We start from the raw sequence: 13,316 nt of genomic DNA on the forward strand, positions 1-13,316 counted from the left end.
AACAACACCGTTGAAGGATCAAAGTGAGATTGTGAAGACACTTGTCAAATGAGTTGCCATAAACACTAAAACCATCCATGAAGACCTCAATGATGCCCTCAATGTAGTCAAAAAATGTGCTCATTATACATCGCTGAAAATTTGTAGGAGCATTGCATAGCCCAAATGACATATGCTGGGAAAACAAATGTACCAAAAGGGCATGTAAAGGTTATCTTTTCTTGATCTTCAGGAGCAATAACAATATGATTATATCCCAAATATCCATCAAGAAAGCAATCATAAAAATGGCATGCTAACCTTTCAAACATCTTATCAATAAATTGTAATGTGAAGTGATTTATACGCATTACAGCATTCAGCTTGCAGTAATCTATACAAACTCACCACCCGTTTTACATTCTTGTTGGCACTAACTCATTATCTTCATTCTTCACCATTGTGATATTAGATTTCTTTGGCACCACCTGAACAGGGTTCACCCATTGATTGTCTGAAATTGGGTAAATGATGCCTACACCAAGAAGCTTCAAAGTCTCCTTTTTCACCATTTCCATCATAGGGGGTTTATCCTTTTTTGTGCATCACATGTTGGCTTAGATCCTTCTTCTTGGAGAATTTTGTGCATGCTCGTGGAAGAGTTAATTTCCTTGATGTCAGTAATGGACCATCCAATAGAAGTTTTGTAAGCCCGAAGCACTCTTATTAACTTTTCCTCTTGCACATGGTTGAGATCTCTAGCAATTATGACCGGCAAAGTCTCATTCTCCCACAAGTAAACATATTTAAGATGCTTTGGCAGCGTCTTCAGTTCAAGTATAGGAGTTTGTAAAATGGAAGGCTGTAATTTCTTAGTTGAAATTGGCAACTCCAAGAACGATACCTTTTTATAAATCTTGTTAAAATCACTATTGAGTGTGGTTATTACATCCACCATCTCATCAAAAAATTCTTCACCACCATTCATCACCAAATTTTCTCGTTTGCAACCTCCAAAAAATATTCATTATGCAGATCTTAGACTCGTTGAGAGAGTCATCCAACACATTAAGAGAATAAACAACATGTACATCACTTGGATACCTCATGGCCTCAAAAATGTTGAATCTAATTGTCTCCCCATCAAATTCCATAGTCAATGTTCCCTCATGAACATCAATCTTAGTTCTTGTCGTTTTCATGAATTGTCTTCCCAACAAAATTGGAATGGAGAATGGAATGGATTCACCTTCCATATCAAAACATAGAAGTTTGCTGGAAATACCAATTCATTGACTTGAACTAATACATCTTCAAGGACACCTCTAGGATAACCATTAGACCTATCAGCCTGTTGAATAATTATCCCAGTTTCTTCAAGTTGACCTAGATTCAAAGAGTTGTATATGGAGAAAGGCATAACATTTATAGAGGCTCCTAAATCCAACATACACTGCTCAATACTTTTATTGCCAATGGTGTAAGGAATAGTGAAAGTACCAGGATCCTTACACTTTGGAGGAAGCTTCTTTTGTAGAACCACAGAAATATTCTCTCCCACATTAATTTTTTCATTACCCTTCAACTTGCAGTTATTAGTGCATAGTTCTTTTAAAAACTTGGCTTAGTGTGGCACTTGTTTAATAGCATCACGAAGAGGGATATTCACCTCCACGTTGCGAAATGTCTCAAGAATTTCCTTGTCGACTTCTTCCTTTTTAGTCTTCTTTAGTTTACTTGGGAAAGGTGTTGGTATGACAAAGGTAGGCTTTGGTTGTGAAGGATTGGTTGGCTTTGGTGACACTGTTTCATCAATTGGGCTATCAACTTGCGACTTTTATGGCACTATATTTGGTTTCGAGATTGTAGGAGGATCATATTACTTTCCACTTCTCAATATTAATGCAATCGCATTCTCCTTTGGATTCTTCTCAGGTTAAGAAGGAAACTTATTGAATAGATGAGCTTTCAATTAATTATACGATGGTGAGAGTTGGCCCACAGATTCTCTAGACTTTTCAAAGAGGCTTTAGTTGTCTGCTGGAACCTTAGAGTGTTAGTTTCCAAGGTATTAATTAAGTCTTCGATAGAGGGTTTGGCATTTGATTGCAGTGCAGCTTGTGGTGCTTGAGTTTGTCTCGATAAAAAATTATATGGAGGCCGCTATTGAAAGTTGAAACTAGGTTTGCATGTGTAGACTGTGGAGCATTTTGGATGATTCCTCCAATTAGGCGTATAAGATTGTGAAAAGGGTTCATAGTACATCTGACTTAGTTGACCAGGAAAATCACCCACATCATACACATCCTCAATCTCTCCCTCAAATAGTGTAGGACAAGTGTCAGTTGCATGCCCCACAGTTTGCCAAATTCCACATGGTCTCACTTGTTGGCCTAAAGCAAGCTATTGTACCACAAATTTTAATTGAGCTAATTGTTGACTAACTTGGTTCTCTAAGGGTTCGCTCACTTCATTAACATGTCGTGATGATGGGGTAAGGTCTCAGCGAATGCCAAATTGTTGTGAATTGGCAGCCATATTTGAAATTAAGCTTCTAGCTGCTACAGGAGTCTTATCTACTAGGGGACCTCCACTAGCTGCATCAATCATACTCCTATCCCACGGTAGCAAGCCTTCATAGAAGTATTGGATAAGGAGTTGTTCGCTTATTTGGTGATGAGGGCAACTAGCACATAACCACTTGAATCGTTCCCAATATTCATATAGTGACTCTCCAGTAACCTGTTCGAGACCACATATTTCTTTTTTTATGCTTCTAACTTTAGAGGCTAGAAAGTAACGCTCGAAGAATACAGTCTTCATGCCATTCCATGTCTCAATAGTATCAGGTGGAAGACAGTACAACCACTATTTAGCTGCATCCTTCAAGAACAAAGGAAAAGCCCACAACTTGATTTGTTCTTCAACCACTGAAGGATATTTCATACCAGAGCAGACAATATGAATTCCTTTAAATGCTCATTAGGATCTTCACCAGGAAACCCATGGAAAGAGGGCAATAAGTGAATGAGGCTTGATTTCAGTTTATAATTAACATCTAAAGGTGGATAATGGATGCACAATGGTTGTTGATCAAGATTTGGCGAGGCCAACTCTTTGAACGTCCTACTTTAAGCCATGGTCTTATGAGAATGGATTGAGTCGTCAGAATCAGACTTGTGATCAGCTGGTAATGGCTCTTTAACAAGACCAAGATATTAAAAGAGAGGATTATCAGTGATATTCTTTGAGGAGAGAGAAGCAGACGATGACTCAAGATATTGTTTTACTCTTGATAGTCTCTCTTGAATATCGTCTTCACTAGACATGTACACCCTAGATTGCCAAAGTGAAAATTACTTAGTAAGACAGAAATTAAATATGAATAATAAAATAAAATAATAGTCCCCAATAATGATGCCAAAAATTTGATGCCTGTCGTATGCCGTATCAAATTTATTAATTGTTTTGATTCTAATACTTCTAGTTATTTCAGTATAAGAGCAAATAAGGACTGGTCCCACAAGGACTATGCTTATCAAATTATTCTGAAATTAGTAACAAGAATTAAAAGGGAGGATTTTAATTTAAAGATATTATAATAGAAAGCAAATGTGATACTACAATATTTAAGAAATAGTTAAAGGTTAATCTCTACCTTCAATAATCATCCTTAATTCCTAATAATAAATGTTATTTCAATTTTTCAAATAAAATTAATAATCCCATAAATAATGTTAAAGTAGTCAATTATCCTAATCTCCCTATTGCAATTAATCAAGGCGAAGCATACAATTTATTTAACTTAGATAAAGCTTTAATTCAATGGAGATAGATTACTATAAGTAATAAATTAATGGAGCATATAATTCATTTAACCTAGATTCTATTCTTCATCACAATTAAAAATATCTTTAATAATATTAAAAATTATAATTTATCACAAACACATAGAACCCTAAACTATTAGGTGAATAGTAATCCTAAGATGATAATAGATTAAATTAAAGTAAGACCTAAATTAGTGATCATCTAAAAAAAATTAAAATAATAATCATGGCATTAAAAATAGAAGAATAGAAGAAATTCGATATAATGAAAACTAAAAAAAATAACATTTATCATAGAAATTAAAAATTCATGTCTTGGGTTTTGAATTAACCCTTAACTAAAAAAAACTATTTTGAACTAGACATTATAATAGAAATCATAATAAAAGTATGACATTAAGAAGAATAAAAAACAATGATGAAAAATAATTGGTTCCGCAATCTCTTTCTTTTTCTTTTTCTCTTTATTTGAGTTTCTCTCTCAAAAACGCAGTTCAAAGGTGCTAAAAATCGAACCCTAAAGGTCCTATATATATCCCCTCAAAGATCTACAATTTAAAGAAAAAGATAAAATTTTGAAAAGCAAGAATCATGTCTTCGTCACGGCGAGCTTCACCTTTTGCCGCAGCCACAATCTCCTCGTCGTAGCCATAACCCCTTGCCAGTGAATTTCTTCTAAGCTCGCTGCAACGAACCTCTAACCTTCACTGTAGTGCCGAATCTCAAATTTTGGATCTTCATGGATTTTCAAAACTCTAGGAAAACATTATTTTGGTGAGTATTTTCATCCTCCAACATCACCTAGTCATAAAAACAACAAATCCATTAATTTTTACTCATAAAATTTAATTTACTTTCAAAACTTAAAACATTCATAAAATGATGAAAAACACTAAAAATGTCAAGAAACAACACCCTCTAAACAATTTTAGAGCCTAATCTTGATCTCCAAAGCTTTCCACTTTGTTTTCTATGTTCTAAGAGGTGGTCCCCTGCCAAAAAGCCAAATTCTCTGATAAAAACAAATACCTAATTCATTTTCTTGTTGAAATTCCAAAAATTCCCTTCAAAATTTAAGAAAAACGTATGTCGTACAGACACTTGCACTGTGGTGCCACTTTGATTAGGGAAATTTCAAAGTTTCTGTAAAGGCGCACGTTGCGGCCATAATTCAGTTTGGGAATTTGACTCCCAATCTGTGCTTTGTTTCTCGTCGCGACCCTAATATAATTTCAGCACAAATTTGAATAAACTTTTATTTTAGCATATTTTCTTCACAATCCTCTCCAAAAATGCCCAAGCATATGCTTAAACCTGAAATCAAGTAAAACAAGAATAAATCATCTCCAAAAAGACACAATCGATTAAAAAGACAATGATCACGACACTTAAAACGTAAACTAAATTTAGCTTAATAACACCATCCCACAATATGTACCCTCCTGACCTCTCCATCTAAAAAGTAGTGGTATCGCCACCACCCTGGAACACCTGACACCTCGATCGTTAGTACCCTGCTACCTGCACTTATAAGAGTACCTAGTAGTAGGGTGTCTCCTATTACCACTTTTGTACCCAAAGTCAATAGAGCCTATAAATACTTCATTGCCATATGTGAGAGAGGGAGTGAAAAATCATTATAACTACAAGCATATGAAAGTAATAGAATACTTATTTTCACCATTAAAGCTCTACATGTCTCTAAGTTTCTTAAGATTTCATCTCCAATCTTGATCTCATATTTAAGCTTTAATTGTCTACTATAAATAATTAACGAGTTTTTACTGTCAACATATACATTTGTTTTTATGGTTATTAATGGTGGAGAGAATAACTGTCATCTCCACGACTTGGAGAGCTTTGAACCTGAACTAGTTCTACTGCCACCAAGAAGATCAATAATGGGGCGAACTTTAATTTGAACTAAATTGGCATGACCAGAAAGAAAATTTTAAACTTCACTCTTTCTTTATGTTGTTACCAAATTAGATTGTTATACTATTTATATTTATATAGAAGACATTATTATTAAATACTTAAATTGATTATTACCACAGGAAGTAAAACTTTATATGTAATTAGCGAGACTCTATAGTGATATATTAAAGGCTAATTAAGAATTTTACCCCTCAAATTTTAACATGTGTTAAATTATACCCTTAAAATTTTTTAGGCTGTTAAAAGTTCTCTCCAAATTATTAAGATTTTTGATTTAAAGACTTCCGTTCAATTTTACTAACGTGACGATTCTCCATGTACTACTCTCGAACTTTGACATTTATCAGATCGTATCCCCAAACTTTGATATGTATCAAATTATAACCAAACTTTGACCTATATCAAACTGTGTTTCTGAAATTTCATTCACGTCAAACATCTATTAGTAAAATTAGAAGAAAATTTTTTAATCCAACAATATCAATATTGTTAAGGAAAAATTTTGACGCAAAAATCCTAATTAGACTTTTATCAAATTAAAATTATACTGATATAACACCTATTATATTTGTTAAAACACCATCTTCTAATGTTTCTCACTTGAATAATATAACGAGAATTATTAAAAGGTACCATTGATACCTAACATCTTCCTTGATGTCATATCGTTATTGGTGTAATTAAATATCGAGTCTTAGGCAATATTATTAACTAATCGTAAAACGCCACCTACAAAAAATGCTAGGCACTACTAGTGTGAAATAGTAATACCCAATATAACATTAACACAACGATCTCAATTGGAAAAATGTAGCAACTTTCATTTCACACGTGTGTAGCTGGTGAACCATATTTCTCTTAGGCTAATAATCATATTCTGTAGTCTTAAGTCTCTGTCCATTCCTTTTATTATTATTTAAAAATAACAGATAAAGATTCGTTAGATGACACGTCGAATAACTTTAGTCTTCCTAAATGCAAATCCTATTCATACAAATGTTAAAAGAGATCCTAACCAAAAAAAATTCTCCACAAATTGACTAGACATAAAATTTTGACGATTCTAACTTTTTTCTTTCTTTCTTTCTAAATTGGTTAGATAAAGGTTTTTTAAATAATAAGCGTCTATGAATAAAGAAAACTTACAAATCTTGATCATTACAAAATAATATTCGCTAACATTTTTGATACCTTAACCATGCCAATTAAGTTTTAAGCAAAAATAAAAATAAAAGTGAAATTACAACCCAAAAATAAATTAGAGTATTAAATTGATACAAGTAATTACCAATACTACATAAAAAAACATGTCCCCTTCAAAAAATTAATAGCTGTATCATAATAGCTCTCAATCATCACAAAAAAGTGTTTAAGGACACCATTGTTTCCATAATTAGATAAAGGTTAAAATAAAATACTTTATTTCTGAGTTTATTTTTCCTATTCCACTATATTTCGTTTGGAAAAAGCGTGATAATACTTCAAATTACATGTTATAAAAAATGCACTGAAATGTTTTGCAGTTTCCAACTTGAGCTGTGAATGAGAAAAGGTCATGTTACTTAAAAAGGAAATAAAATTCTAAAGCAAAACCGTTCCAAAACTCTCTATAAAAACAACAAGACCTAAGAAATATTATGTTATGCTTAACCAAATATATTCTTCCTAAATTTATCCACAAAATATATTATGATTATGATCAAATTTCAAATCCCAAATCAGTGCCTAGTTGGGGGGGCAGAGCCAGAAGATGTATCCTTAACGAACCCAGTTGGCGAATTGGGTAACATCGTTGCACTACAAAAGAATGTTAAAATCTGAAACAGGTACAATAGATCCGACATCTTCTTTGGTCTTACAAAAAGATAAAAGAAATATATGGTTAATACAGGCAAAAAAAACCATAATACTACTACTAGTGTCTACTACAGACACAGAGATTGAGAGTTCAATTAGAAAAATAAATAAACAAGGAAAAGATAAGAAGAAAAGAACCTCAAGCCGAAAAGTAAACAAAAAGGCTGTTCATGGTCTGAGTCAAGTTAATGAAGACCTCAAAATACTAAGCTAACTAATTTATTTGCTGAAAGGAAAAGGGCATAGATTAATTTTAATGTTAGCCCCAAGTTAGGCGATCACGTACGAATTCCACCAAAAAGACAAGATGACCTACTATATAGACAACAAAGTGGACCACTACATATAGACCCACTAGTTGAGTCAGAAGCATATATTCTTTTCTAACCATCAAATGAAAAAAGAGAATTAGTTCTTGATATGTTTTCATACATTAATAATAGGTGGTATAGTTTTTTAGTCTTAATGCAATTCCTGAATTGAAAGTATTAGTTATGACAAAGGGTTTCTTCCAATCTAGAAATTAAGTGAAATGAATATCTGAATCGAACACAAAGTAAAGAAGAAAAACGAAAAAAGTATGGCTAAACATGCAAAAGAGATAAGAGGCAATGAATGCTCTACTAAGTTCAAGTGTAGAGAAAATGAAAGAAAAGGATATCATTACATATTGAATTATTAGAAATTATTGCATCATGGGTCCTAGAAAAAGATAATCTATAGTATAATATGAATTTCAAAGTAAAGTTACCACACACACACACATACACATTTCTCATGTTTAAGTGATCCCAAAAAAAAACCATAAAAGAGAGAAGTTTATGTTCATACTTGCCTTCCATAATGAGTGATGACATACAAACCGTTAAAAAACGAAATGCTTTATCCAAAATCTAAATAGGTAATAAAACTGCTTTAATGGAGGAAAAATCCAACACCTAAATACAACTAGAAGGAAAAATTGACAAAACAACATGAAATGAGATCAAAAAAGAGAAGTTTAAGAACTCTTTGAATTTCAAATGGCATTGCCATTGCCATTGCCATCATCATCATCATCATCATCATGACCATCATCAATGAAATTTTAACAAAAACAACATTCTTAATTGACTTAACGAAAGAAGCATACAACTACTAGTTTCATCAACAACAGCATTATCATCATCATTTAACTTTGTAAACTAAATCCAACTTAAGAACAAGAAAGTAAAATTTAAAAGGGCATTTCTTTATTACTGTACAAGCACAAGCCGACTTCCCATACCTCCTCGGAAATTATTCCCATTTCCAGTGCCATCGCCCCAAACCTCTCCACCGCCATCTCCTCCGTGCTCCGAGTTCTCAACGCCCTCTCCCTTCGGCACCGTCACTATGAGCTCGCCGTCAACAAAGACCGCCCTAGCGAGCTCCGGTCGCGTCGTCTCCGGCAACCGAAACCTCCACATGTCGAGTTCGAGCTCGTCCAAGGACAACTCCGTTGACCCACTTCCTCTAACCACAATCTTCGTCACCCCAGGATGGATTTCGACCGTGTGGGCCCTCACATCGACGCCGAAACCCTCCGTCTCGGCCACGAATCGGAAGAAATCAGCGCTCTCCTCAACCGAGACATCGGCATCGGACCGAAACGGTAGCTCCAAAACCCGACTAAAGACATGGGGGAGTCTCCGGAGTTTCTTGTGGGTCAGACCCGCCCGAGATTCCGAAGCGGTGTCTCTTCGATTGTTTATCTCGTAGTGGATTGTGATGTTTCGCTTCTTGGGCATGGGATGGACCTTCATGGTGTTTGTTGTTGTGACGCCAATGGGGTTTTCAGCAATGATATACAACGAATTCACAAAGATTAACAGCAAAACCAGAGATACCCTTTTAAGAAGGGATGTCCAATTACCGGAAGGAAACAAAATCTTGATGGAATTGAAGCTCTGAAAAGGATGAACCATATAGGATAGGTCCTAAAAAATCATGGACTTTATTTCTTTGTTTTTGTCTTTATTCTTTCTTTCTTCTGTGGAGCTACAGAGATAGTTGGATTTTATCAAATTTGTAAGAAAAAATGAGTCTCTGAATGTCTAAGATTCAGACCCAGACAGAGCAAGACTTCTTTTTCTTCTTTTAATTTCTGGGAATTGAATTTTTGAAAGAGAGAAAGAATGGGGACAACTTCAATACAAAGGCAAAGATTTGTAATAATATTGGAATGGATTGGAGAGATTGTTATGGCAAAGGTGAGAATAACTACACAGATAAAAGAGATTGTAGGTTTTGGTTTTAGCCCTTTTCGTCAAGAAATTTACAATACATGCCATTTTTTTATTATTATTATTTTTCCCTTTTTGATATCCAATATTTAATATAAATTGGGATAATACTCAAACAACATTGTCAAGCTAAACTTGTTAAGTTTTCTGTTTAGCTAAGTTTTCTGTTAGCTTAAATACAAGGAAAACAATTCTATAAAAAGGAAAGCAAAATATTTATGCACAAAATAATATTTAATAAATAATTTATTTATTAAATAAATCTAAAACATTACTTTTTTTTATTCAAAATTTTGATTGCATTGTCCTAATTATGTCATATAAAATTTGAAAATGTATGGATCTTTATATTATGAGCATTGTTATTGGATATTAGTGGTGCTTAGCACATCTAGACATATCGTCTTGTGATTGGCTAGCAATACTCTTTAAAGGTTATTATATTAAATTATATAGGACTCGATACTTGGTTTGACCAATAGCGATATTGAAACATAAGAGGGTGCTAGGCACCACTGGTACCCTTTAGCATTTCTCTTATATTATACTCAATTTTTCACAAAAAATTAAATAGTATCAATCATCTCTTATGTGGGCACACAAACCAAGAACACACCTTAAAGACATAAAGGTCAACAAAAAATACCTCAACCAAGCGACAGAAGACGAAACAAACTATCACAAGGCACAGAAGAAGTCATTGGTGACTACTGCCCATAAAGGGCTATCAGTAATCACACCCCTAGGGTTTATCTTCTCAACAATCCAAGAAAGGGTAACTCACCTCGAAACCCTAATTCGAGATTAATCCCAACAAGGAGCTAAAATACATAACTTGTTTGGAATACAAGAGTACAAAGGACAAGATGGCATCATCAAATACAAAAGAAGAGTCATACACGAATATTGGTCATTAAGTAGTCGCACATCAATAAATTCCAAGAAGAATCAACACTTAAGCAAAAATATCACATCATGCACTAAGACTTCAACGTAAAGTGTATGTTTTCACAAGAAGATGAAGAAAATAGTACTACACGATTATTGACACTCCCCAAGGGGTGGTACTCCCATAACACACGAGTACTAGCACTCAAGAAGGGTCAGTACTTGCCAAGGGTGAAGACCAAGAAGAATGGTGGCCAAGTGGTTCTCTCCAACATCAATAATCACTTAACAAGTGAGAGACGCCTCTAAAAGGGTGTACAAGTGTCATACACAAGTATTGACCATCTCTTTGTGGCAGTACTCGTATAGGGAAAAAGAGGTTCTTGGTGTTTTGAAGCTCAAAACCCTAGGGAATGTCTACCAACCTTCATAGACTTATTAAAGACAATTCAAGATGCCCAAGTAGAGAAGCCACAGAAGTACTGACACTCGACCGTGGTCAGCTCTCTACTTTAGTGGTCAACTCTACTTTGGTGGTCAAGTCTCTACTTTGGTGGTCAACTCTCTACTTTAGTGGCAGTATTCACCAATGGTTCATTCTTTCCAAGGATAGAGCCCCAACAATACGCATGTTCAGTTCTCTCTAAGGTTGATTATTCTCCAAGGATGGAGCCCCAACAACATGTCACACCGGTAATGACACCTCTCTAAGGCCAATACTCGACCAAGTGACCCCTACCTCAAAACGGACACTTATTTGGTGTTAGTACTTGCCCATAATGAAGTTCTCTAAGAGAGAAGCTCCTTCAGCACATCCTCAACTTGTCTCTCGAAGATGATGCTTCTAGAAGACTTCAAAACTTAAATATCTCTCGAAATAGAGTAGATATTTGATTTTCATGTAATTGTTTTTATTATTAAATATTAAAAGTGTGGGATAAATGTAATGTTAACCCAAAAACTTTTCCTAGTGATATGAACATCAATGTTTGACACGTGGTATGAAGGATGACATCACAGAGTTGAGTAGACCCGAGTCATAGCAGTCGACTTGGGAAAGGACCCTAGCACTGTGCCTAACTTGACTTTGAGATCTTAGGGATGGAAATTCAGACTTTAATAACTTTTATCCAACTCACCATCTTTCAATATTTTTTACCATGAAGACAGGAAGCAGCATAATCCAAGACATGAGAGCTGAAATTACATAAACTTGCAACCCGGAAGCTAACCTGGGCACTTGGGGTTACACCTGTCGCCCATGTTGACATATCCAACTAGGGTTTTAGTTTTTAGGACTATCTTAGTGCAAAAGGCTCAAAACATACATTGGGACATCAACTAGACATACCACGGACATATTTGAGACATCAAAATTAGAATCGGAGCAAGTTTATTTTTGAGCACCTAAGGCCTTGAGGCCCCGACCACCCAGCGCCCAAGTTGACAATTTGTCAATCCAGGCACCTTCAAAGTATCATATTAGAGATCCAACTTTTGCATCGTCTTTGTCTTTATCAAAAATGAGGAAATAGGTCCTTTTGAAGAAGAAACAACACTTCATGGGTGCCAAAAAAGGGCCCAGCACCCAGGTTGACATTTGAGGTTGACCCTGCGCTTAGGTTGAAATTTTGTCAACCTGGGCCATGTTCAATGGAGTTTTCAAGAATACTTCCAAGCATCTTACTCATTTTTAGAAAATATTGAGATTCAACTATTGTCGGGGACCAAACAGAATTTTTGAAGGGGCGAAACTGGGACCCAGCGCCTAAGTTGACACTTGGAACTGAGCCTAGTCCCCCAAGTTAACATATTGTCAACCTGGTCTATTTTTGATCAAGTTATCAAAAAGTGCTTCGAGCATTTTTTCCATCATCAAAAATAATGAAGATTCAAGCAAACTTGGGGATAAAACCACAAACACAAGCCCCTGGAACCAGGGCCCAACGCCCAAGTTGACAATCAACTTAGGACACTGCCTTCAATTGCTCAAATTCCAAAACTGATGCGACCATTGAGTTCAAAATGGTCAAAATGGGATAGGATATGCCCTCCTCAAGTTTAGAATGTTGGGCTTTGTGCCCTAAATAAAACTCTATTTCAATGTAATCTTTTATATCCATTTATCAATAAAGAAATAGATTTATTTTCATCACTTATTTAATGTGTTATTTGGTTCATGTAATCTTAGTTATTTATTTGATTTATAAATTCATCCAAATCCTTATCACATTGATATTCTTGTTTATTGTGTTGTCAACACAGTAAAAAGTAATCAAGATTGTGTGATCAAATGTATTCCTATGATTTATCAGTACACAGGGTTTAACTAATAGGGTGATCTACAATGTAGTTTATTTGCACCTTAGATAAGTGCTATGTCCTTTTCATGGCATTGGTTAAAGTAAACTTGGGTTGGATGTATAGAGTATGCATCGGAAGGGGCCGATATTGAACTTGGATAAGATATAATAAACTTACTGTAATATCTATTCAATTCAATATCACCTAGTTGATCTTAGATCAAATGATCTCAATCCTGTGATGGTTAGGTTTTACT

General features: G+C 34.8%; 1 protein-coding gene, 1 long non-coding RNA gene, 1 other non-coding gene and 1 pseudogene across 3 annotated transcripts; 1 reads left to right on the plus strand and 3 right to left on the minus strand.

The window, feature by feature from the left end:
* Nucleotides 1-953: 953 nt before the first annotated feature.
* On the minus strand, nucleotides 954-3,308 carry LOC115723797 (uncharacterized; annotated as a pseudogene).
* Nucleotides 2,648-2,754, plus strand: LOC115724312 (small nucleolar RNA R71). The gene has a single exon (XR_004013109.2). It is a non-coding gene; the product is annotated as a small nucleolar RNA R71 (small nucleolar RNA).
* Nucleotides 3,309-4,182: 874 nt separating the features above from the next.
* On the minus strand, nucleotides 4,183-7,642 carry LOC133030910 (uncharacterized). The gene is made up of 2 exons (XR_009684442.1): nucleotides 4,839-7,642; nucleotides 4,183-4,610 (listed from the first exon to the last, which is right to left on the minus strand). It is a non-coding gene; the product is annotated as an uncharacterized LOC133030910 (long non-coding RNA).
* A 1,047-nt stretch (nucleotides 7,643-8,689) lies between these two features.
* Nucleotides 8,690-10,018, minus strand: LOC115722910 (uncharacterized). The gene has a single exon (XM_030652280.2). It carries the CDS (start codon nucleotides 9,548-9,550, stop codon nucleotides 8,840-8,842), a length of 711 nt encoding a protein of 236 aa, XP_030508140.2. The 5' UTR covers nucleotides 9,551-10,018; the 3' UTR covers nucleotides 8,690-8,839.
* Nucleotides 10,019-13,316: the final 3,298 nt, after the last annotated feature.

This window comes from Cannabis sativa, chromosome 9, assembly GCF_029168945.1.
Source record: "Cannabis sativa cultivar Pink pepper isolate KNU-18-1 chromosome 9, ASM2916894v1, whole genome shotgun sequence".
NCBI classification, from domain to species: Eukaryota; Viridiplantae; Streptophyta; class Magnoliopsida; order Rosales; family Cannabaceae; genus Cannabis; species Cannabis sativa.

What these genes read in the sequence shown, in the direction of transcription:
- LOC115722910 (XM_030652280.2), bottom strand. Translation starts at nt 9,550, where the DNA reads ATGGTTCATCCTTTTCAGAGCTTCAATTCCATCAAGATTTTGTTTCCT.